At 34.2% G+C, this 25,569-nt stretch overlaps 3 protein-coding genes across 26 annotated transcripts in view; 2 read left to right on the top strand and 1 right to left on the bottom strand.

The window, feature by feature from the left end:
• Window positions 1-18,533, top strand: part of slo (calcium-activated potassium channel slo) — a 50,303-nt gene extending 31,770 nt beyond the window's left edge. For 2 of the 24 annotated variants that reach the window (XM_089847607.1, XM_089847614.1), the window contains 20 exons: window positions 3,270-3,361; window positions 5,194-5,304; window positions 5,523-5,628; window positions 5,691-5,843; window positions 5,910-6,178; window positions 6,238-6,396; window positions 6,465-6,541; window positions 7,562-7,612; window positions 8,920-8,991; window positions 10,129-10,161; window positions 10,621-10,774; window positions 11,853-11,942; window positions 13,614-13,782; window positions 13,843-14,067; window positions 14,126-14,309; window positions 14,381-14,488; window positions 14,552-14,682; window positions 14,754-14,948; window positions 15,131-15,301; window positions 15,364-18,533. In XM_089847607.1, coding sequence (XP_089703733.1) covers window positions 3,270-3,361; window positions 5,194-5,304; window positions 5,523-5,628; window positions 5,691-5,843; window positions 5,910-6,178; window positions 6,238-6,396; window positions 6,465-6,541; window positions 7,562-7,612; window positions 8,920-8,991; window positions 10,129-10,161; window positions 10,621-10,774; window positions 11,853-11,942; window positions 13,614-13,782; window positions 13,843-14,067; window positions 14,126-14,309; window positions 14,381-14,488; window positions 14,552-14,682; window positions 14,754-14,948; window positions 15,131-15,301; window positions 15,364-15,444 — 2,631 coding nt within the window. In that variant the 3' untranslated portion in view covers window positions 15,445-18,533. Of the gene's footprint in view, window positions 1-1,651; window positions 1,744-3,269; window positions 3,362-4,154; window positions 4,247-5,193; window positions 5,305-5,522; window positions 5,629-5,690; window positions 5,844-5,909; window positions 6,179-6,237; window positions 6,397-6,464; window positions 6,542-7,561; window positions 7,613-8,919; window positions 8,992-10,128; window positions 10,162-10,620; window positions 10,775-11,852; window positions 11,943-13,613; window positions 13,783-13,842; window positions 14,068-14,125; window positions 14,310-14,380; window positions 14,489-14,551; window positions 14,683-14,753; window positions 14,949-15,130; window positions 15,302-15,363 lie in introns of all 24 variants that reach the window. The other 22 variants (XM_089847606.1, XM_089847612.1, XM_089847608.1 and 19 more) reach the window with 17 other exon arrangements.
• Window positions 18,534-20,030: 1,497 nt separating this feature from the next.
• On the bottom strand, window positions 20,031-23,134 carry LOC149650910 (uncharacterized). The gene is made up of 8 exons (XM_089847633.1): window positions 22,310-23,134; window positions 22,134-22,230; window positions 21,973-22,063; window positions 21,338-21,420; window positions 21,109-21,269; window positions 20,990-21,041; window positions 20,788-20,914; window positions 20,031-20,724 (listed from the first exon to the last, which is right to left on the bottom strand). The coding sequence occupies exons 1-8, from the start codon at window positions 22,969-22,971 to the stop codon at window positions 20,087-20,089; spliced, it is 1,911 nt and encodes a 636-aa protein (XP_089703759.1). The 5' UTR covers window positions 22,972-23,134; the 3' UTR covers window positions 20,031-20,086.
• Window positions 23,135-23,898: 764 nt separating this feature from the next.
• LOC149650911 (uncharacterized) lies at window positions 23,899-25,472 on the top strand. Its single transcript, XM_089847077.1, has 3 exons — window positions 23,899-24,028; window positions 24,582-25,045; window positions 25,115-25,472. Exons 1-3 carry the CDS (start codon window positions 24,017-24,019, stop codon window positions 25,332-25,334), a joined length of 696 nt encoding a protein of 231 aa, XP_089703203.1. The 5' UTR covers window positions 23,899-24,016; the 3' UTR covers window positions 25,335-25,472.
• Window positions 25,473-25,569: the final 97 nt, after the last annotated feature.

Genomic DNA, 25,569 nt, shown 5'->3' on the forward strand with positions numbered 1-25,569 from the left:
CCAGCATGCTAAAGATCGCGCCATATTGCCGTTTAGGGAATGAGGACACGAGAAAGAAATATTTACATTGCAATCCTACTTACCGTTTTGTCCCTGTACGTCTTAAGGGTTGATATCCACGGAACACAGGGTTGTTTGTCCTGTAGTCTTTAGTATCGTAATCTTGCAAGTATTAGTATACTTCATATTTCATTGCGCTACAATCCATTCCGTTAGAAAAACAGTCTGGCGCGTCCGACCTGTTGCACTTTTCTGCTCGAACCGGCTTGACGAAAAACCTTTAAATTGAAAGAAAGAAGAATAAAAAATACATCATAGATTATAAAAGTATATTTCATAAAAAAAGTACTAGTGTAGTACTAGCCTATTTTTTTACAATATAATTTCGCTGAACTCATTTTAAGCCTATTTCCTATTTTTGTACAACTGGGCCTAACGTTAAAATTGCCTATAATATAAATTGACTTCGACTGGCACCTAAACAATGCCTATTTAGGCTAAAAATTATAAAAAATCAAACGCCAGTTAATAAAAAATATCTTTGTAGACAAGGAGTAGAAAAAGTAAAAGATAAGTGAGCCAAATGAAATGGCTGAAGTACCAGATATTAAAATTCACTATTTTTAATTTTTTGAAATTTCTGTTAAGGACCTAGCTATGAGTCATGAAGCCGGTTCGAGTTATGAAAGGAGCGTATAGTAGACCAAAGTCGATCCAAAATATTATTGTATTAACTCATTTAGCTGGTATTGTTCACTCGAAATGCCACACAAAGTCCCGCGTCTTTTACATTCTACCTTGACAGTCACGTAGTGTGGTAGTATCCCTAGTTTTAGTACGCCTTCGACTAGTGTGTAGTAGTAGTAGTTTTGTCACCCACCGAAATCTGCAATTGACGTAGTAGAATTTAGAAATCAGCACCGTTTATGTCAATTAGGTTCAAATCAATTCACGCAAACACTAAATATATACCGCAGGGTGTACCTATATTAATATTAGATAAGTATCAGCTGTCAGGTGTTAATAGCGTTGTTAAGGTGGACGGAAAATAACAATCAATCATTCATGTATGGTGTTTTATTTACTTAATTTTATTATAACATTTTTTAAAAATTTTAAAAAGCACATCTACACCCAGCATGATGAGAGCTACATTTTTTGCACCAATTTTAGAAGCATTCGTTATAACGTACGGTCTTTAAAAATATATATTATTGAATTGAATATGAAATAAGACCATGCGATATACAATTTAAAATTTAATATTAATTTCTTTAATTAAAACTTTTGCCGTTTTAGAACGTAGTTAATTCACGGTTTTACTAAGATTGCGATTAAATTTTTCTTGATTAAAAATAAAAAAAAAATAATAATAATAAAATTTGCGATACTTTTAAAATTAAATATAAATTTGTGCATGACGTCTGAACAAAGCCGATTTTTTCAAAAAAAAATTAAAAATTAATTCCGTTTAATCTTTTTTCGAAACTGATAACGTTTTAATTTTACTAACTAGAGGGAAATATAATTTATTTTGTGATATGAATTTAACTAATAGCGTGTTTTTCATAGGATTGGGGCATCCTGAACCGAAACACCCGCAACCAACAGTGATGAATTTCGTTATGACTCATTTTTTTTATCCCTATAGGCCGTCTTTGCAAGTTGTATTCCCGAAATCATAGAATTAGTAGGAACTAGACCCAAATATGGCGGCGAATACAGGCGGGAGCATGGCAAAAGGTACAGCCTGTGGTTTAAACATAAGATATCAAGAAATTACGCTGATAAACGTTTAAATACCCCTATTCGAGACATACCGACGAAAGTGAACCGCCATTACGTTTGAAAAATATTTGGTTATAATATTTGGTTTAGGGTATTATTTGCCATGCAGGGTCAAAGTTCACCGGGTGTCTTAATTTACTTCCAAAAGCTGGGTTCGCTTTTGTTTGTTGACACCCAAATCTATCGTAATGGCGGTTACATAACTGAACGGTATAAATCAGGGCCCGAGTAGTTAAATTATAGCGGTGATGGTTTTGATAATGTAGTTATATCAAATTAATATATACTTATATACAAAAAGGAATAAAAGTCGATGTTCGTCTGTTTGTGCGACTGAAGCATGCTAACTTAGTGTGCGCAGAACATAAAAATATCAGAAGATATATATTACTACGTGAATTATCACGTTAATTTATTAAGTAATTTAGAGTTAATTACGGAAAGGGCTGAATATTGCAATGGTCTATAGATTCCCACCCTCCGCTTTTAATATTTCTTTTCAATCCTATTACCTGATCTACAATTCAGAAAAAAAAAACCAACCCATTCACCTAACAAATCACTAAACACCTACCTTCACCGCTCCAATCAATATTTGTCAATTTCTTTGAACTCAATGCTTGACTAACTTCTTTGTGTGGCAATTATTATGTCATCTCTGTGGCCAAAAAAAAAAACAGTTTATTTGTTGGATGCCCAGTCTTATTACATAAAAAAAAATCGAGAGGAGTGACAATTTTTAATTTTTTCCCCAATATTATTATTTTTTTGAAAACCCTGCGACATGTTGACTGAAAATTATTTTTGGACGCTCTATATAAGGCGTGCCTTTATCTTTTTTAGTCTTCCATGCATTTCCCAGCAGATTCAAAGAATTATTTATTTCTTAAAATATTATTTTTATATAGTTTCTTTACAAATTTCATGAAAGAAATCTATAAAATCATTCAAATCGTGCGGGTTACGGTTAGCTAAGATACATATACCGTAAGAGGCGGAGTCTATAATTGGTAACGCCCATGGTACCGCCTCGGCGTAACGCCTCTAATGATTTATAAGAGGCGTTTCTTTTATCTAACGTAACCCACTCGTGAACAATTTCAAATTTCTCGGTGTCTATAGTGAAATACATCCATTTGAGCCCGTCAAATTCGAAGTAAAGCTATTTTTACGTCGTAGTTTATCGCAGCGGATATTTTAGATAAACTATGCGATAAACTATGGTACGGTCCTACTTCGATTTACAAAGGTTTTACTTCGGATCAACGCTAGAATTTTCGCTAGGAAACGTTTTTCTTAAGAATATAAACATTTTTTTTTCAAATTATATGAATATTAATTAGCGAGTCCATCGGTGTCTTAATTAGAAAATATCCATTAAAATATTCATATATATCCGGTGACTGTAGTTTGAAAGAGAATATTGTTCGTATACATAACACGTCCTCCCCACCGTCCTATAAGATGACCTCTCTAAATAGGCTGTCTTCGCAAGTTGGATCCCTGAAATCACTGAATTGGTCGGGCACCCGTCGAGATATGGCGGAGCGTACAGGCGGGAACTCGGAAAGAGGTATCGTGAGATAAAAATAAAACAAAAAAAAACACCCAAAAAATTTATAAAAGATAAAACATCAGCGATGAAAACTAACTTTTGGTTGCTTTGTGACGGTGGCGGAGTTTCGTCAATTAGAATTATTACTAAAGTATAATTTTTATTTATGTTTATTTGACATAAAATTATATTTTAATTTGGAAAAATAAATCCTTAGAAAACTTTTTTATCCTTTGTTATTTTTTTTATTGAATTTATTTTAATATCCGAATAATATTTAGTCAATTTTTGCTTTTTCTTCATTATTATTTTCGTTATCACCTGTGGCATTCTTGGTTTTCTCTTCTTTGACCTTTTAAACGTGCACGTGCTTGGCTTCGTATCGGCTAATACCATAACGATTCTAACCCCCAGCCAATTTCGTCATAAATGAAACGTTTTTGCACCGAGTTGCTACGAAACGTACTAACACGCTAACGCAAATTTACACGTCGTTCCAAAAATGAAAATATTTTTGCGACCACCAAATTGGAACCAACCGTTGAAGCGGTTTAAGATATCCACCCTCTTAATTAAAGTAGCCCCTTTTGTCACAATTTGGAGACACGATAAAAACAAAAACAAAATCCATTTTTATAAACGCGAACTTTTGGTCCCCCCTTTGAGATTTTCTCTCTTTCTCAATATGGAGAATCAATATTTTGTTACACGCAAATCAAAAGTATATATCAAAATTATACAAAAAAACCATGCTGGCACTATCTATTCTGCCTTTAAAACATGCACGTGATTGTTCTCTGGCCACTCGCAGGCTGTATTTGCTAGCTGCATACCGGAGATCATAGACCTGATTGGTTCACGACCAAAGTATGGTGGAACGTTCAAGTCGGAACGGGGAAGGAGGTAAACTCTAATCACGAAACAAAAAAAAACTAAATAAAAAATTTTAAATCAAATTGTCCAAAAAAAAATTTGTTTTGTTAAACTTAATGTTATTTTACTTTTAATTTCATCAATCTAACAAACATCTTTCGATATTTTTATTCGTTTCTTTATCTCTCGCGGACTTATACTCGCGATAAAAAAAATAAAGAAAATAGTATTTTAAAGTTCGTCGATAGATGTCCCGCTCTATCCACGCTGGTAGGCCTTAGTCTAGGCGTTGCGCCATCTATCGAGGAGCGTTAGGGTTAATTATTTGAGCGAATTCGAAACATTCTAAACGAGGAGGAGAGGAGAAAAGACAAAATTCCTTATAAATCTCAACGAATCAAAAAAAAAAAACCTTTTGTAGGATACAGAAAAAAAAACGTTGACTATACTGCCGTTACACTTTCAAAAGTAGCTGCTATACTTTTTTGCATGTCGATAGAAAAATTGCACGAGATATTTTATTTTCGGAACGGATTAAAAAGAAAGAGAAAAAAAAATGAGACCTCGTCGTCACATAATACCGAGCAGTATAGCGGTGGCTCTAGTAATTGTTAACTGTGGTGTATGCATGAAGTTGTTAATTTATAAAAATAAAAATAAACCAATACTGGTAGAGCATTTTATTAAATTAATATTCGTTTACAAAAAGCTTTTTCTAAGTAGTATACTCTTTTCGTGGCTTAATTTAGAGAAACAATGAAGGAAATAAAGAAACCGTCACTGTTCGCTAATATTATTTTCCAACCGTAACCGACTAACATTCAGTTTTTGAAAAAAAAAATTAAATAAATTATTATATATCCTCTTTATTTTACCCTCGACCTAAATGGCTAAAATACTGTTAGCGTCACTGATTCACTTTTCCTTTCTTTACTAATGATTTTTCTTTTGCATTTGCGATCAAATTCGCCGGGTAGACACATTGTCGTCTGTGGACACATCACCTACGAATCTGTCTCTCATTTCCTCAAGGATTTCTTGCACGAAGACAGGGAGGACGTTGATGTAGAAGTTGTCTTCTTGCACAGGTACAAATAATGTCGAGGCAACGAGGCAAACACGACCGTCTCGCGATGAAAAACAAACTTAGATAAATATTGGGGCGTTGACTCTTTCCTTTTGAGTTTCCTTAAACGTAAACGATACTCTAAATGGGCGTTACCACTTAAGTTAAATAGTAGATGGGATTTGCGTGATGAGATTAAAATCTATTAGGCACTTATTGTCAAAATTATTATTTCTTAAGAAAACCACCCGACTTGGAATTAGAAGGTCTGATCAAAAGGCATTTTACGACGGTGGAGTTTTTCCAGGGCACTGTCATGAGTCCAATTGACTTACAACGAGTGAAGGTACAGCGTACTACGTTAGTTTAAATGTATTTAAAGTCTTTACACGAATGTTTATTACGTAGGTGCACGAAGCCGACGCCTGTCTGGTACTAGCCAATAAATATTGCCAGGATCCTGATGCTGAGGATGCAGCGAACATTATGAGAGTCATTTCTATCAAGAACTACTCTGACGATATTCGAGTCATCATACAGCTAATGCAGTATCACAATAAAGTCAGTATGAATGAAAACTTATCGATTTCTTCTTGAATTGTTAATAATATTTATTCATTTCCTCAGGCATATCTACTCAACATTCCTAGTTGGAATTGGAAACGAGGCGATGACGTTATCTGCGTGTCGGAGTTGAAACTGGGTTTCATCGCACAAAGCTGCCTTGCTCCCGGATTTTCCACAATGATGGCTAACCTTTTCGCCATGCGGTCCTATAAAACGTCGCCTGATATGCCCGCTTGGCAGAACGATTACCTCTGTGGTACGGGCATGGAAATGTACACGGAGAATTTATCGCCATCCTTTACAGGAATGACCTTTCCTCAAGCGGCGGAGTAAGAAAAACATTGTCCGAATTAGCAATCATCTCCTTAATCACGCTTGTTTATTAAAGGTTATGTTTCGTCAAACTAAAACTCCTGCTGCTGGCCATCGAGGTACACAACGAAGACGGGACAGACTCAAAAATAACCATTAACCCTAAAAAGAAGGTGAAGATTCAGCCAAACACTCAGGGCTTCTTCATCGCTCAGTCCGCCGATGAAGTCAAAAGGTACTTAATGTCTACTTAGTAATCATCAGTTGACATCCTGTTTTAACAACGTTGCTTATTTTTCATAGGGCATGGTACTACTGTAAAAATTGCCACGATGACATCAAAGACGAAAAAGTAATCAAGAAGTGCAAGTGCAAAAATTGTGAGTGCGACACTTTGATTCCTAAGATTTGTTTTTGCATCGCAAAGTTTTAGCTTTCCATTTTCTCTTGAAAATATTTAAAAAAAATTATAAAAAAATGGAAACTATATATAATAGGATTTTCAAATCGAGAGCACGTGAGCATTTTCATAACTAACATTTTCATCGAGCAACATTTCCAGCATATTTGATTTCTTAATGATCGCGAGTTTTCTCTTTGCATTCCTTTTACTGCTCTTAACTTTTTCCAAAGCATAAAAACAAATGAGATTATTTTGTGCTCGGCGTTGGCCCCGAAATTAATCGCGGAGTCTCGCTGCTTTTGAGAAATTCGCTGCACTTGAAATTTCACAATTGCACAAATTATTCAACTATGGCTTAGTTTCTTTCCATAATTGTAGTTTATACAAATTCATTTATTTTTCATCTTAATAACGAGAAAAAACTATAATACATTTAACGATAAAAGCAGCCGAAATTAGGTAGTAGGAAATGGTTTTGGTACTAGAATATAGTGCATGGTGTTATTTTTAATACATTTTGGGTTTTAACATATTACCTTCAAACGCCAATTGAATTTAACCAAAAGTCACTCGAAACTTCACAGATCGCGAGTCGCGCAACTGAATTAAAAATAGTTTAAAAAATCTCCACGTGCTTTATTAGTAAAATTAGAAGGGGGTGTTGGCAAGATCTCGCCACAGAAGCTTCGATAATTCTCCAACGCAATAACCACTGTGCGGGTGAATTGTCTTCAAGTACACTGTCGCCCTAATTAGCCAACTGGCAAATACGGTTGCGCCGTCGTCATGTGACTTGAGGACAAGGTGCCCGCGTATGAAAGCTTAAGCACATACCCTCAAATAGGATTAATAAAAGAGTAGAATAGAATGTCTTAGTGTTGTCCATTTAGAAGGGTAAGCTGTTAACTAACACCTCTGACCTCTTTAACCCAATGCGGCTCTACAATCACGCTTCCCGCCATTTCTCTCTCTCTCTTTCTACCCCTTTTGCTGCCAGTGGCCCTGTTTAAGAAAGGAGTCAGAGCAGTCCAAGTTGTAGGTAGGGCAAGTACGTCATAATTTTTCCTATTTCTTTGTAAATTTTTCTCCTCGTAATTGAGTAGATAAAGTAAAAACTTTTTTTTTTGTAAATACCCCTATCAAAAGTAAATTTGTTGTTTGTCTGTAGGTGGCGTACTAATTTCGGATCCTTAGTTATTATTAAATGGGGGAGATAATTTTATTTATTTTGTATATATATATTTTGGCTGATATTAGCAGCAGAATGCTACCGTCGTGGTTTTTTATTACGTTTTAACATTAATTATATGGGAAATGTTCCTGCTAGTTGAACCTATTCTAAAATTGAATATAAACCTAGATGATATCACGCCTGTTAAGAAGGTATCAAGGAGCAAATTACACCCACACAATAAGCCTTTTCGATTTAAAATAGGGGGTAGGCAACCCTAAGTATCGAGACATACAAAGGGGTTGACACATAGCCGTCTCTGCCCACTCTCTGTTCCCAAAGCGCCTAGAGCGCAGTCGCAGAAAAGCGAGATGTTGTACCCTGTATTTTTCACTCCTAGTTACATGGAAAAGGCTTAATAGTGATAAACACAGCACGAACGTTTCTCAAATGTTCCGAAATCACTGTTTTTCGTTTGGCTTTGCGTGATGAGGCAACCATCGAATGAAACAAACAAAAAATAGATCAAATCACTTCGTTCAAGCTAAACGGGACTATTTGTGGCTGCCTCACACTAACCACAACTTTATCACGACTTTCATATTTTCATGATTTTGTTTAATCATTCATCGTAGGGTTAAATTAATTATTACATGCGCATGGGGTTTAAAAACAGAGTAATTAAAATCCCAAGCGATATTACATTTCCTTATAAGTGAAATTCGGTATAAAACTAAGCCTAAAATATCTACGATTGAGTATTAAGATTAAGGTGAACATTTATAGTCAGTCATAGAGTTCAATTTCCGACTCCTATGGCTTGCTTCAAATTTAAATCAAGAACTAAATTGCACGAGCATGGTTCGGATTAAAGATAAAATAAATAAATACTTTAACTTGGTATATTCTAAATAATTTATCTGCATTTAGTTGATGAAAGTAGATATATAATTTAGCTATAAAAGTAAGCAGTACTGGACGCTTTTTTGCGATTTATAAAGAGCCGTAAGCAGCATGCGTATTTCGACATTTTACTATTAGTAATATAGCTTTAGAAACGAGGTTAATCTTTTTCTTGGTTGGAGAATATATATTTATGAAGAAATTTAGTTTTAGAGGAATGTTAATTTTATTGTCCATGAATTGTGTTGAATTAATCTGAAATAAATGAACCGTTTTTTCAGATGACAATCTCCATAACTCCACTATTCCAACCTTTACACCACCAGAAATACCCAAAAGAGTCAAGTTGAGAGGTAGCGAAACAAAATTCAACAAAGTCACGTTATTTAAATAATACCTTCCACCTCATTTTTTCCCCGTTACTTTTTTAACTTTTTAATATTAATTCCTTCAGTGTTAGGCTAAATTTTAATTTTTAAATTCGATATATCGATTGGATGCCTTATAAGAACCATATACAAACAATTTTTCGCTATTTTAACTTGGATAATTCCCTTAAATTTTGACTATGGATGAGTAGTGAACAAAAATAACTTTGTTTTGTGACAATGGCGTGGCTATAGCAACGCATACCTCACAAATAGTTAGCAAAATCAGTGAGCACTTATAAGAAGGAGAATCAAAGATGGAAGGTAACTATAACGGAACAGCCTGATATCTCTCTCACGCGCACCTACCTCGGCGCACAGCCGAGGAGCCAGACGATACGTGATCCGTTAAAGAATACTTTCCTCTCTGTTGCGCCGATTGCGGTCTCTGCGTTTTTCCTTTTCATACGTGCTCACTGGCAATATTACTACGAAGTCGTGAACAAAATTGGCAAGACATAATTAAAGGGTCTTCTCAATGTTCACTCCTCATTCAAAAAATAACAAACACAAGCTCAAGATTTTTCTATTAGTGCTGAACACGTTACACTTGCTAAAAAATAATTTCCAGCGATTATCAAGCTAAATACTGACAAGAAAGTACTTGTGCGCATAAAAGCATGTGATGTGTAACTAGGGACTAAGTTAAGAGTAAAGAGCTTTAAAAGTTAGTGGCGAGTTACTTGTAGAGTAATCTAAAATAGTTAAAATATGACTGCGCAGTTGAGATTTTATCTGAAATAATCGTTGGAAATACTAAAACAAAATGCGAATTAACTATCGCTTATTAGTTAAAAATGGGTATTTCTGAAATTCCTGGGAGTTAAACCAGTCGTAACCAGTTTAGAAATGAGATAGGAACTAAGTTTTAAATTTATTTAAAGTGTCTCGCATGTTTGTTAAATTAATATAAATTTAGAGCATCATTCGATCACTAATAACCAATACTAAACGCACTCTCTATCTTTCGATACTTCCAATTCTTACACGTTGTATTTATATATATTTAAGCTTCTAGTGTTGAATTATTGTTTAAAACATTTTTCCTACGTTTTTTATTAGCAGCTGATAACGCAAAGGATATCGTTGAACCGAGTAAGTTATATTACCAACGAAAAGAACAATTTAATTTCGATTAACACTAAGTAAATCAAGTATGGCGCAAGATAGACTTAATTTCCCCACATATCACAATCGTGTAACCCGTATAAACATAGTTCGAAGTGTGTACGACAGGCAACATTATTTATAACAGTGTGAACCAGCCACTATGTGCCCATTGCAAGCTAAATTATTGTGTACAGTACAATATCGCTGTTGAAATCTACCACTCTCCGATGAAGTTAATTACGCTCTGTGTTCGGAGTTTGTTAATAGTTAAATATCTTCAAGAACATTAAGATTTCTACACCCTCGGAGCATGGTAGATCTTACACGGAACGATCGGCTTTATAGCGCTTTTTCATTATGATAGCTTCACTGTACAAATTGGTGGTTCGTGTTGCTTAATTATCTTTTTTAAAATATTAACAGGTTATTTTTCTCACGATTCAGCTACCCAGTTACATTCCCAACAAAGTATGGCAAGACATCGACGAGGAAACCACGCTAAACCCCATCCTCCTAGCGTAACCAACTCTTCGGCCGTGGCGGTAGTATCGCCCAATGGTAGAGGTCGCTCGGCGGGCGCAGGCGGCCCCAACCCGAGGTAAAACATTTATAGCATTTGTCCAACCATTTTCATCATGGTCACTCATCACCCAAGCTTCTTAATTAATAATTACAACGCGGCGTCAAAAGCGCTTCTGAGGTACAACATCATGACGCAACACTGCCTAAAACCCTTAAATGACGACCAGGGTTGAAAGGTCAACCTGTCTTGAAAGAAGATTCAGTAGACATTGCTTTAAGGCCGACTTCCATCGAAAAGAGACAACTCTTTCAGTTAGCTAGAACCTATCCAACTTTTACCCCAGTTGGGATTCAGAAATCAGCATGGTCGCTCCGGACATTGTTAGTCTAGATTCTCGGTTAGTCTAGATATCGGTTTCTTTGGAAGTCAGCCTACATGAACCTTCATTCTGTTTTAAAAACTAACTAAAATAAATTTGAAATTGTACAACTTACTAAATTTGGACCTCAACCACTGTGCGCTTTCGTTTGGGAATCACACGAGCAGTATCTACGATGATAGAGTTGGAAACTCATCATCTGCATGCATTTTTCGTACGCGTCATGAAAAGCGTTTCACGCTCATCAGTCATCACTCACACCAACGTGGTTCATAACACAATTTAACACAGTATTCATCAATGGCGCTACCCATCTTGCACACGACACAAGATGATTAATTTTTTTTTAGCTAGTAATACCGTAAAATGTTCTATTTTGAATTTAAAATTATTTTGAGTTTAAACAATTACAATCCGTCATTCTAGGATGCAACGATTAATGAGTGTTGCCGCTTTTTTTTTGTTTTTTTTTTTTTTGGTATTTTGCTTGGGTTTTTTTTATTATTCCTTGTGAATCTCTTCCTTCTGTATCCTGTAAAAGTATTTTTTGCTTGTCACACGATAACGGGACAAAATTAGCACTTTCTTCATTATACCCGTGCCGATTATTCTACTTTAAACGTAATTAAATATGGCGTAACTAAATTAAAATTATCAAAGACATTTCCGAATCCCGAACAATTAAAAATTTCAAATTGAATCGGAAAAAAGACGAGCTCAATCGAAATTATGGTCATATTTTCTTTTTTTTTCTATCTTTGCCGAATCTGTCAGTCCTGTGTCTGGTACACCCCCGGGCCTTAGGACCGCCGCACCCGACGTGTATGCTGGCTTACACCTTGCCTACGAAGTAAAAAAGCTCATGTATGCCACTATTTCTATCTCACTTTATTATGCAAGTTTTATCTATATTTATTTTTTTTTATTTCATAAATTTTATACCTCAATTTTCATTTGTCGTCGTAGTTTAAAAAATTCTATAGTACTTAATGTTTGAATAACCACGACATTATTAAAATTGTCTAGACTTTGTAAACCAAAAATGAAACAATGTAGGCTCCGAATTTCTCTTCAAAATAAGCTTATGTTCCCCAATGTGCATTCATTAAAAATGATGCATAAACATTGTTTCATTTTCACCCAAAATTTACATAGAACTCCGCATTTTAATCAAAATCCCTATGTTCAGAATGAGTCAAATTCAACACACTTTAGCACAACTCCCTTGCCACGCTCACAAACTATCTCTCCTTTATGTAATTAAACTTAGTAACTAAACACAAATAACTGTAACACACCTTAATACTAAGTGGCTGATAGATAACATAAACTCACAGCATTCAATATTCTGTGTTACTTCCAATATTCATCAATTTGTTCAAATTACCTTGGGAGAAAACTTCGAACTTATAGCTTAGGTTCAAATAGCACGTAGTTAGGAAGGTCATGCAAAGGTTGTATATTTAGGTATACATTATTTATCACCCCCTTTTCGATAAGTGTGACGTAACTTCGGAGCTTGCGGGTTCCCTCTTGTTGAAGTCACGTGGCTCTAGGTGAAATTTTCAGTGACCTTGGTATACTATAACCGCGCGTCTAGTTTTAAACAGTGCTATGAAATTTTGAGTGACGTGCGGTTGTTATAACGTGAAGGTTTATAATATGAATGTTTTAGGCATATTAAAACACACACTCTTTAAAATTGGTAAAAATCTTACTGACTTACACATTAAAAAAAATGAGGTAAGGTTTAGAACAAGACTATTCTTGCCTTTTGACTTATTTTTCAATATTTCTAATTTCCTTAAGTTTAATTATTAAATTAATTGTCTTAATTTACGGAATGCCACTTCAACTTCTTCCGTCCGCTTGGTCATGGCTTTTGCATGAGACGCATTCAAATTGCAATATAAATTATGTGTAGCATAATAAAAAAAACTAAATTACACACATTACCCTTATCTTTGAAATTAGTTAGAATTTTTAATAGATTTCATAGTATTTTTAGTATAATTTTATACTTATTACCACGTGCCTCGAATCTTATTTCACATTATAAATATATTCTAAAAAAAAGTGAAACACATTAAACAACATAGTTTCCACACAATAGACTCAGAAAAGATGAAAATTCTGATTCAAATGTCGAAACTATGTTGGCTAGCTAATTTACATATGCTTACCGATTTTTAAACTATATATGATCTGGGAAAAATATTCAAATTGTCTCGATTTGATTATGCTGAATATTTTCACCAGTCAAGAAAAACCCTAACCATAGATGATAGATTTTTAAAAGTCCCACAATTTTTTTGAAAACCTATTACCAACTTCTTTATTTATCCTTTATGGAATATAAAATATTTCTGGCATGTTTTTGGCTTATTCAGACCAAATTTATTCATATATATCCTAATTTCACGGCAAAAGCTATGAAATTATTGCCGCTTCCATACGGGGTAGTGATTACCAACCTAAAAGATATAATTTCAAAATCGTAAATGACGTTTCGTTCTTGTATATGCTATATATCAGGCCTGCTAGTAGACCAACGGGAACTAACGGGTCAGCCAATTCTGGGATATCTGTTGGTCTGGCTGACGACCAGTCCAAAGACTTTGACTTTGAAAAGACAGAGATGAAATACGACTCGACGGGAATGTTTCATTGGTGCCCGGCCAGGGCCATAGAAGATAGTATACTGGTAAAGAATTACCACCCTTTTTAGACGTTGAACAACATGTAACGCGTTTAAACTATTTAGGATCGAAACCAAGCGGCCATGACGGTCCTTAATGGACACGTGGTCGTGTGCTTATTCGCCGATCCAGATTCTCCTCTTATTGGCTTGAGAAACCTGGTCATGCCTTTGAGAGCCAGCAACTTTCATTATCACGAACTCAAGCATGTCGTCATAGTGGGAAATGTCGACTATCTAAGACGAGAGTGGAGAATGTTACAGAATCTACCCAAAATATCCGTTCTCAATGTAAGACCAAATGTTGTCTCCCTGAAGACTTATCTTACCAAACCTTTTTCCAAATTAGGGGTCACCTTTGAGCAGAGCGGACCTTCGAGCGGTCAACATCAACCTTTGCGATATGTGCGTTATACTTTCTGCCAAAATTCCCAGCAGCGACGACCCCACCTTGGCGGACAAGGAAGCCATCCTCGCATCGCTGAACATCAAAGCTATGACTTTCGATGATACCATCGGAGTTTTAACGCACAGTAATTGTCAACAATCTTCACAAAGCACAATTTTGTTTTTATGATTTACGATGCTTTAATTTTAAAACTAGACCCCGCTCATGGTGGACAAGAAGGATTTTCACCAATGGGAAGCCCAATTGTCCTGCAGAGGAGAGGTTCGGTTTATGGAACCAACGTACCGTTAATAACGGAGCTAGGTATGAAGATGGTAAGGGGTTGTGGGGTGATCTTGAGTAACATACGTTTTTCTTCCTTGGTAGTAAATGATTCAAACGTCCAGTTCTTGGATCAAGACGACGACGACGACCCTGATACCGAACTTTACTTGACGCAGCCGTTCGCGTGCGGAACCGCCTTTGCTGTTAGTGTCTTAGATTCCCTTATGAGTACGGTGAGTATCCATTAAGTCTATAGTCTATACCCTTCAGCAGACTTACTACAATTACTTCTTTGGTTTTTCAGACGTACTTCAACGCCAACGCGTTAACATTAATTCGCTCACTGATCACGGGTGGAGCCACACCCGAACTCGAGCTTATTCTGGCCGAAGGTGCCGGTCTCCGAGGAGGATACAGCACGCCCGAAACTCTTTCGAACCGTGACAGATGTCGCGTTGGACAGATTTCGCTTTATGACGGACCATTAGCCCAGTTTGGGGTATATCTATATATCGTTTCAGTTTAGGTTTCGTGGTTCTCGAAGAATACCTTCGTGGATCAGGAAGCCTTTCGTTTGATTGCCTAGCTTACTGTCAGGGTGAATTGACAGGATAACGGGCAAACAAAAGTAGTTTAGAGTATACTTTAAAATTTGAGAATGAATATTCTTTGACCCTGGAGCAGGAAGGGGGAAAGTACGGAGACCTATTCGTTTCCGCTTTGAGGAACTACGGAATGCTATGCATCGGCCTCTACAGGTTTCGGGACACGAGTTCGTCCTGCGAGGCATCCTCCAAGCGTTACGTCATTACCAACCCGCCTATAGAATTCACCCTCCTACCCACTGATATGGCAAGTAACGCCTTTGGAAAGAAATTACGTCAAAATATATTAATCCTAATAATATTCTTTAGGTATTTGTACTTCTTCAATTCGACCCGGGTTTAGAGTACAAGCCTAATCGTGGCGAACAGATGAAGGTGGAAAATTCTTGACTGCTGCTCTGTAGCGCCCTGACTGACGGGCCTTACTCGTTCATCTGACCTCTCGTGACCCTTATAACGGTGGCCACCAATTACCCAATCTATAGATACGTATATCGTCCATGGTCCGCGAGATTAATCCTAACTTTTAACATTCATCGCGGCAACACGGAAGAAATAAATAATGAAACTAACCGATTTAAAAACGCGGACGGTTACCTTTAATTCCCTTTCCCAATCTTTCGAAACAAAATCTCTCTCGTTATTCGATGTTCTTTTTGGAAATTTTTGAAATGTTCTTTTTTTTGTCGAGATAGTAGAGGGGGGAGGAACTAACGCAAAATAAGTAAATTATGACCTTTACAAGGTTCAAATTTTAAATTCTACGTGAAAAAAAAAATAAAAAAAAAACACTGTGCCTACAAAATAATTCATTAAATTTTTTTCTTTCTTCTATTTCCTCATTCCTACATTTTTTGGAATATATATATAGGCGTTCACAATTTAAATCAATAATTAAAATATTGCAATAATTTTTCTCGTACATGGCTTTCGGCACTTATAGCTTTAATATATAGCTCGATTATGAGGACATTCTAAATTATTAATCAATTAAATTAAACTAATCAATTTTTCAGGGGATTTTTGAAATTTAGAGAAAGAGAGAGAGACGCGAATAGCAACTAAAAAAAATATATTTTTGAAGTATAAAACAATTAAAAGAGTAGCGAATTTTATAAAAAAAAAAATAATATAATAAACAAATAATTGTTACTAAATTATTATAATAGAACACCTTTTTAAAATAACCCCATCCTTTTATCCTTATAATCCTTTGTTTCATTAATATTGGGTCAAAAGTGTCAGAAGAACGAGTGAATTTTTTCGGTTTTCGATATATTTAATAAATAATAAATAAATAAATAAAAATCCCCCTAAATAATAAATAATACGAGAAAATTTTGCACAAAACTACAATCGTGTTTAAACGAGCATAGCTTCAAAGAAATCAAGCCCAGTTTTGAGTCAATCGTATAATTCACGTTAAGAGGGAAAAAAAATAAATTGATATCTCAAAAAATAAATAACATCATTTATAATAAATAAATAAATAAATAAATATAAAAATATTCGCAAATCGAATCCCCATCAGGGCTGCTACAGATCTACACGTAACACGTAAAACACATACACACAAAACACACATCAAACGCGCTCAAACAATTTCATAATTTCGTTGATTTTAAAATAACGCCTAATATCTATTCATGCAACGACAATTTTCGTAAAATTTTCGCGCCGCAAATAAAAATAAACAACAAACAACAACAGACAACAACATTATTAAGACTATAAGCAATTAAAAAAAAATAAAGACAAGTAATAGGGTACAGTTAATTAAATAAAAAGAACCACGCTGTGCAGTGCTTTGCGACTTTTTCCTGTAAATACGCCTTCAATATAACTTCGAAAAAAATACACCAAAAATTTCGAAGTTCCTTAAAAAACAAACATTCGAGATTTATTTCTCGATTCTAACAAAAACAAATAGGAACTGGTGAAATATTGTTTTTATGTAAATAATTAATTTATTTAATTCGCGATAATCGTTATAAGTTATAAAATTAAATTTAATTAAAAAAAGGGTTACCAAAAATATATAGTTGTCTGCTTTCGATAAAAAAAAATTCACCTAAAATAAATGTGACCTAAAATTGTGGCCCAGCGGTAGCCAACCAAGATTGTATTACAAAAAGTTATCCATGATACGGAAGGTATCAAAAGAAACCACATTATTTCTTTGCAAATATTGCTGGAAAAAGAATACCAAGATAACAAAATTAATATATATAAATACACACTTAACGGCACTGAAATTTGAAAATTGGTTATAGTATAGCCATTTAGACAATCTACGTATTAATATATATAAAAATATGTATAATAAAAATTTCAAAAAAAAAATAAAAATAAACCAACAAAAATATATGAGGAGCTAGGTATGCAAAAACGTGTTATCGTTAATATTTTAGGGCAAAAAGGATTAAAATTATTAAGAAATAATAAATAAAATTGTTGTTTAATATAGGATAACTGCGAATAAGACTATAGACAATTAGATTTAAAGGGATTAATATATAATATATATATAGTACAATATGACGCGATTTGTACGTCGTGCGCCTGTACAAATATATAGAAACATTTATTTATCATGACAAAAACGAAATTAATAGAAAAATTGTAAAAACGCAATAGCTCCTATACTGTGAGTTGTACGATGTGTCTAAAATTAACTCTCTCTAAAAAATATATACATAACACTAAAATAAGCGTAATATATGGTATAAAAATTTGATGTACTCACAAAAACAAACAAAAAAATGCTTAATAATAATTATTAACACTCTTTAATAATTATCGAAGTTTAATTTAAATTTAACACATTTTTATTCGTCTTCGATAATTATTAAAGTTAAAAACGAAAATAAAAAACCAAAAAATTAAAATTAAATACGCAAAATACGATGATAAATAACCTTTGACTAGAAGAAAATAAAATGGCACGATAATATATAAGTGTTTAAAAAATTATTTTTTAAACACGATTCAATATATATAAGCGAAAATAAACAAAAAGTTCTAATAGAAAAATGCTTATAAGTAAAAACATAAAAAAAATAAAACCCACACGCTTTTTGCATACTTTGACTCTGAATAAATAAAATAAACAAGTAAGTAAATAAAATAAATAAATAAATGCTAAATAGTGTGGCACGTTTCTTGTTGCCTGACAAACAAAAAACAAAAACAAAAAAAATATGAATAAAAAAAATAGCCCAGTGCCTAAGTTGGAAATATAATGTTTTTAAACTGAAAAATGAGCAACAATAAATGATGTTCGTTTTTAATTTTGTTTCGTAGATTTAAGGTAAATAAAAAAACTAATTAATAAGTAAATAAATAAATAAAATTCAATTGTAAATATAGGTATATGTTGAATAGAAGATATATTGTTACCTGGACTATATGAGTATGGCCTGTGATTGTCAAGCCTCTTCTATATTATTTGAAGAGGACAGTGATATCTAAGATTTTTGTATTTAAAAAAAAAAAAAACATTTGTTAAAAAAAACAAACAAACCGCGATTCACTGGCGACTGACCGTTGTATATAAAAGTCCCTTACGGTTTTTTTCAAAAACAAAATACTAAAAACTAAAAAAAAAATTAAGTAAATAAATAAATAAGTAAATAAGTAAATACAACCGCCGATATTAAAAAAAAACTAACTAATAAAATATTTCAAAATTAAAATTATGAAAACCTTTTGGTTTTCCCGTTAGATGTCGCTACTGTTACAATTTATGGAACTGTACTGAACTGAACTACTTTATAGTGTTAATTAAAAAATGAAAACTCGTGTTTTCAGGAACGACTTTTGGCGAGGATGACCAATTGGTTCTAAAATCGGCAAAACTATTCCTTCTTTTTCTATAGCTTAAATTTAAAAAAAAAAAAAATACCTAAACATAACTACGAACAAATAATGAAAAAAAAAATAATAATAATAATAATTAAAAATCTCTCCTAATTCCTAGTTAATAACTACCAAGTGAAACGATGAACCAAAAAGTAATTAAAAATATATATAAATCCTGAAACCAAAAGGGTAAATAAAGAAAAGCACCCGCAATGAAATTAAAAAAAAAACCCAAATATGAATTAAAAAAAAATAAAAAAAAATTATTAAAAAATTGTGGTTAATTTTAAACCCACTTAAAATATTTACCCTTTCAGTTCAAAGTAAAAATTTAAAAATTAATAAATTAAATGAAATAAAAAAACGTTAAGTTATTTAGAGTATATAACAACGAAAAAAATTTAATTAAAAATAAGAGTTATAGCGCCCCTATAATAATAAATAAATAAAAAAATGATTATAATTGGTACAAAAATTTAGCTTAAATATTATGTAATATATTTAAAATAAAAATTTGCAAAAGCATTTGTAGTGTGTTGTATTTGTTACTTAAAATTATTCAGGCCAACTTTCTTCAAAATTTCATGAGAAGTTATCTCAAATATATGCCTAATAAGCTGCCATATCATTTGTTTCACTAAATAAATTTTATAGTGAAAGAATTTTTTTTCATTTTCCAGATCGACCATAGTAATACATAGGACTGTAAACTACAAATAAGGGTATTTCTGAAAATTGCACAGCACGATTTTTATGAAAATTTCAGAAAATAAGCTCTAATATATGCCTAAAACGATGACGTAATGATTGTTTCACCCAAAAAAATTCACGCTGAAAAATCAATTATTTTTATTTTCTTGGTCGCACCATAGTAATAGATACATAGGGCGGTATGAACTTACAAATATGGGTGTTCCTGAAAATTGGTCGGTGCGAAATGTATGAAAATTTCAGAAAATAATCTTTAATATATGCCTAAAAAGATGCCTTAAAGATTGTTTCACCAAACAAAATACATTCAGAAAAAATCAATTATTCATATTTTGAAATCGTCAATTTTAATTCTTCTTTACAGAGCGAATTTTTTTTATTTTTAAATGAAAAAAAATAGTCTACGATGCATTAAGAAGTTTTATTTAATGAAAAGGAAAAATACAATACAGAATCTTAATTAAGGTGGTGGTGGAGGAGGTGGTCTTGTAAAAAGTGGTGGTGGAGGAGGTGGTCTTGTAAAAGATGGTGGTGGAGGAGGTGGTCTTGTAAAACACATATTAAAAATCTGCGATGCTGCAGCTCTTTGTGGTTGGTCAATAGGACCAGGTTGATTAAACGAACTTTGGGGAGGTAATCCAAAAGGATACCAAGGAGATTGAAGTGGTTGGTTATTCCAAAATGCTGGATTTTGAAACTGACCCTCCCTACTTGGTCCAGGATAGTTCTGACCATTAAAACTGTTCAATCTCGGACCTCCAGAATAATTATACTGATTTGGGTATGGATTATTAAACATTGAGGGCGGAGCCCCAAATACATATGGATTCGATAATAAAGGTGGTCCGGTCTGATAGCTATTCGGAGGTGGGTATTGCTGCCCTTGACGCCATTGATTCTGTTGTTGTTGTTCAAACCCTGAACTACTTTGCTGATTGGATAAATTATTATCAGGATGATAAAAATTATCCCATTGTTGTATACTAGACTGTGAAGTCTGACCATTGGTCGAATTTAAATCAGGTGTTGGGGCGTTAAACCTGTTAGGTCGAACTAATGGTCTGTTACGTGAACCTCTTTGGTTTCTTGGATTTCGATCTAAAATCATGGAATGTTTAAGAAGTCCTTTAATGTTAATTAAAGATAAGTAAGTAAAATTACTTTTTGCACTTGTAACGTTGCTATGCACAATTTGAATATCATTCTCATCAATATCAATCCCCTTGCGTTTAGCTTTTAATTTCATTTTGTGCATTTTCTCTTGTTCATCATCGGAAAATTCCAATAACTAAATTATATTAATTAGTAAAATTTTGAATTAGATTTAATTAGTTCTTATTTCAAAAGAAAATATCGAGTGAACCTCTTCAGGTGGTTCATTATTATCTTTCCATGACGCGTCAGAACCCTTTTGACTAATAAAAAAAAACCACATAGTTTTAACATTACTTCGTTAAAACTTGGATGAAATGTATTAATTACATCATTAATTTTTCAGTAAAGACAAATTTTGTCACTTCTTCGTGAGTTGGTGCACAAAAAACGTCGCACCCTACTTCAATCCCCTTATTTTTAATGTCATCTTCAGAATTAAATCGAACGGAATAAAATGGGGCCGCCACACGACCAAAAACATCAAATACCTTTCATGTAAATTATGTTTTGTGAGTTAATAGATCCGGAAATTAAATTATTATAATTATAAAAATACTTGGCCTAATGGCGTTCCATCTTTTAAAAATAACACTGTATCCAAATCTAACGCTCTCTGATTTTCAAATGTCTGAACAATTACTATAATACAATGATAAGTAACTTTTGTGTGGTATTATTACAGCCAAGAAGTGATATCTAGTTTATTAGGGAGAAGGTTTAAATTCGCCTCCACATTTATAATCTAGCTTTATCTCCAGTCCAAACGTATAGATAGTTTTGCACACATGGAGGATTCATACCATTTACACCAGGAGGCTGGGCTATCTGGCGGACAAAAATTCGTCTGCTTTTGTCCTCCAGGCAGCCCGGCTTCCTGGTGTAAATGGTATGAATCCTCCATGTGTGAAAACTATCTATAGTAGGTCCGGAGTTAATCCCCGCCTCTAAATTACCACCAGTATCTCATTGATTCTTGAAAACTCACATCAGCGCGACGCGAATGACGAAAATTACAGTCATATTTTCCGACTGAGGAGAGGCAGCGAAATAGCCCGGTCTCCTACTTTTACGCCCCCCCCCCTTGTATTTTGAAAGGGGGACTGGGACTATGGCGCGCGCATACTAAGGCATCTTTAACCTTCTCCCTAATAAACTAGATATCACTTCTTGTTACAGCACACAAGTGTTTACCTTGTGTTTGTACAATACTAGAAACCTTTCCAATATGTGTTATATCTTTTTCGGGTACCGTTATGTACAAATCTTCAATTTGTGGTAGGTCCTTAATATAAATTACCTCGTTTTTATATAAATGAAATAAAATAGTTAAGTTTATAGCCATTAAGTCTAACCTCCAACGCTAATTCTCCTTGAGTTCGATTTGAATTCCAATTATTTTGTTTCTTTTGGGGTTTATTATCAGATTTTTTGGGCTTTTCAATTATTACGCTGATATTTTATGAAACATTATAGTGTTGTAAATTTTTTTGGTCTTTTTGGGGTAACAGAATGTAACAAAAAAACTTACCAATTATTATCTGATGAGCCACTACTATCATCTGATGAAATTGTCTCAGTTGAATCTGAGGAAGAATCTGATTCAGAATCAGAAGAATCTGAGCTCTCCTTCCGTCCATAATCATGGATAAACGCGGGAAGGGGTAGGACAGTAATATCAGATTGAGGAGGAACGGTTTTTTCAGGTTCAGTTAAGCCAGATAAACTTGCATTGGAATTATCAGTAGTTATAATAGTGTTTTGAACAACAGAAGGAATGGTGGTGGCAATGGGTGTTTTCTCCTGTTCATTATTTATACCATCATCATTTTCTTCATCCGTTGTACCATCTGTATCATAATCGACCAAGTTAAATGGTTCTTCTTTAATTTTGACAACAAAAGGAGATGTAATGTTGTTCAATTGTTCAGGAGATGTAATGTTGTTCAATTGTTCAGGAGATTTAATGGGTGAATCCATTTGAATGGTTGGGGTCACACAATTATCACTGGTTGCAGTATTAGACACATTTTCACACTGTTCGACAATAGTTTCCTGTACTTCGGAATTAATTTTAACTAGTGTGTTTGTATCAGGTTTTATGTCTATTTCGGTTAACTGCGAGTTACAACTACTAGATTCAGGCGATTTTAAGTCATTATCCACTACAGTTAAATTGTTTCCTTCATCCATAACTGAGCGGATAAAACTACTCAAGGCTTAAAAACACTTTAAACTACGCAAATTTAATTAAAATAAAATTATATTACTTAATTAAACTTTACAAAGTTACATAAACCCGCACAAACCCTAAACAAAGGGCAACACACCGTACACACAAAGCACGTGTTAAGCTTCAGAAACTAGAGCAGACGATTCCTCGGAATACAATATTGGAGAACTTGGAGTAGTGAAGTTTATACTGGAGTTGAAATTTGCAAACGCTTTATAGCGCCAAATTTTAATTTTAAAAACTGATAATTATAATTTGAAATTTCTAATATTAATTAATATTAGAATTTATCTATTGTTTGTAGTTTTGAAAGGTTAAACTGTTTTAGATAGATCGGCATCTTTAATTTCATATAACTCTCATTTACTTTCATTAAATTACAGTATTAACAGCATAAACTATTGGAATACCTCAACACCACTTAAATTAACGTAATTACATGGCTCTATGGCACCATGCCCCTAGCCATTCCCGGACAAAGAGCAAAAAAAAAAAAAAAAAAAAGATTTTTTTTTTTCAATTATTCTTAAAGCTAAAATAAACAGAAATAATTTTGTTTATTTAATTGCAAACACACAAAAACAGAAATCCAACTTTAAATTTAACAATTTTATTTAAAAACCAAATGAGACAGCTTCGATTCGACACGTCCGAGTGATTTCTTATTTGGGGAATAAACTGAAAGAGAATAGTTTTTTTTTTTTTTTTGAACCACCGACAATCTCGTACCATCAAGAAAGTTACACTAAAATCGATATCAACACCACAATAGTGTGAATGAAGAAGTTTTTCATACCAATACATACCAAAAACGGGAAAGTGGTTTCCATTCTGGTTTAGGGGATTCACTTCCAGGTGCTATTGTTGTCAATAAAAACCGATGAAAAAAACACTGTTCTATTAATTTTAAATTGGTTCAAGTGAGCCGAGCGTGTCCGGTTTTCTATAAAAGTACACTGCAAGGTGATGGTAAGTCATTGAAAACTTTGCGATCATCGAAGAACCATGAAAACAACGGTGAGTTCTCTATCGTCTAAAGTGTTATGATATAAAGTTCCTTTTCAAAATTACCAGGGAATTCCCAAACCCAAAGTTTACTTAGATTCTTTGAACAAAAACAAACAATGTCAGTTAAAATGAAGGCTTGTCCTCTTAGAGGCTTCGGGATATTTCTCTCACTGACTTCAACGGTTGTCTTTTGGGAAATTTCATCCGCCGCGAAAGAGAAGTATTGACAAATCCTTAGAGAGCAGAAACCCGTAAAAATGAATGAAAAAGAAAGATAAAGAATTCCAGACGAAATTACTATTGTTTCCGGTGTGCATTGAGACTTCTTGGAGCGGGATCAAAAACTTTCATGGCCATCGTAGAAACTTTCCACATCGATTATTTAATGTTGCTATACTGGAATTCAACCTTTATTAAACCGAATAGGTCTCAAGGCTATGATACAGCGCGGGGAATGGTTACTTTAAAATGTTTTCGCTTCAGTTATACACCCTTAGATCTTAGATAGGATGAAATACCTAAGCAGTTTTAAAGCTATATTTAAAATTATATATAATTACAGATAATTATCACGATCCTATGGGTCTTCGTTGCCCTAACATTGGCCGACGAATTTGACGACGAGATGGAATTGTCCGAAGCTGAAGGTTCAAACTTCCACGTTCACTCGGAAAACGAAGATGATGACGATAGTAAAGGAGAGGGTACTGAACATGAAGATGAAAGCGTTCATCATGGAGGAGGAGGTGGTGGTGGAGGCGGAAAAGGCAAAGGTAACGAATGGAGCCACAGTGATTCAGGAAGCTACGGAAGTCACAGTGGGGGGCATAGCGGTCACGAATCTGGTCCCGATGGCAAAATAAAGGCTTGGAACCACAAATACCATGGAGATGACGGACACGGAGGACATGGGTCAGGAAGCCACAAGAGTCACAAGCATCACGGTGGCGGCGACGATGGCGGACATGGTCATCATGGTAAAGCCGGTGGACATAAAGTTGGCTGGAGCACCGGAGGCAGCAAAAGGTAAAACTAAAATAAGCAGAAACTTTAGAAGTTCGTAATTATAATAAAATGGAATTGAAATTGTTATAGCTACGGTGGCAAGAGTGGATGGAGTCATAAAGGAAAGGAAGCGAAGAAGCATGGAGGTAGTGGTGGAGGACACGGATCCCATGGCGGAGGACACAAATCTCATGGTGGAGGACACGGATCTCATGGTGGAGGACACAAATCTCATGGAGGAGGACACGGATCTCATGGTGGAGGACATGGTTCTCATGGTGGATGGCACGGACACCATGGCTGGTACTAAAGCACGATCTCAACGTTGAAAGAAATATAAATTCTTCAGTATCGCTTTTTGTTTTCACTTCAAATTTATCACAGCGCGATATTTCATGTATACATGTAGTTATTAAAAATAAACTACTTTAGTATCTTTTTAAATTCATTTTTGAATTAATTTATATTGACAAAGTCTTTGACGTCGGTATCTCTCTCTATGCATCTTAGTTGGATTTTTCCCAGACGTTACTTTACTATTACTT

The sequence above is a fragment of the Phalangium opilio genome, unplaced genomic scaffold (genome assembly GCF_054372755.1).
Source record: "Phalangium opilio isolate 3A_F unplaced genomic scaffold, DU_Popi_V2 ptg000082l_1, whole genome shotgun sequence".
NCBI classification, from domain to species: domain Eukaryota; kingdom Metazoa; phylum Arthropoda; class Arachnida; order Opiliones; family Phalangiidae; genus Phalangium; species Phalangium opilio.

Bases quoted from the DNA above. Each gene is read 5' to 3' on its own strand.
- LOC149650910 (XM_089847633.1), bottom strand. From the start codon at position 22,971: ATGGATGAAGGAAACAATTTAACTGTAGTGGATAATGACTTAAAATCG. The intron at 21,421-21,972 runs GTAAACACTTGT...ATTGTATTATAG, and splicing joins TAGTATTGTACAAACACAAG to TAATTGTTCAGACATTTGAA. The intron at 21,042-21,108 runs GTAATTAATACA...TTTTTTTATTAG, and splicing joins TTTACTGAAAAATTAATGAT to TCAAAAGGGTTCTGACGCGT.
- LOC149650911 (XM_089847077.1), top strand. The intron at 25,046-25,114 runs GTAAAACTAAAA...AAATTGTTATAG, and splicing joins AGCACCGGAGGCAGCAAAAG to CTACGGTGGCAAGAGTGGAT.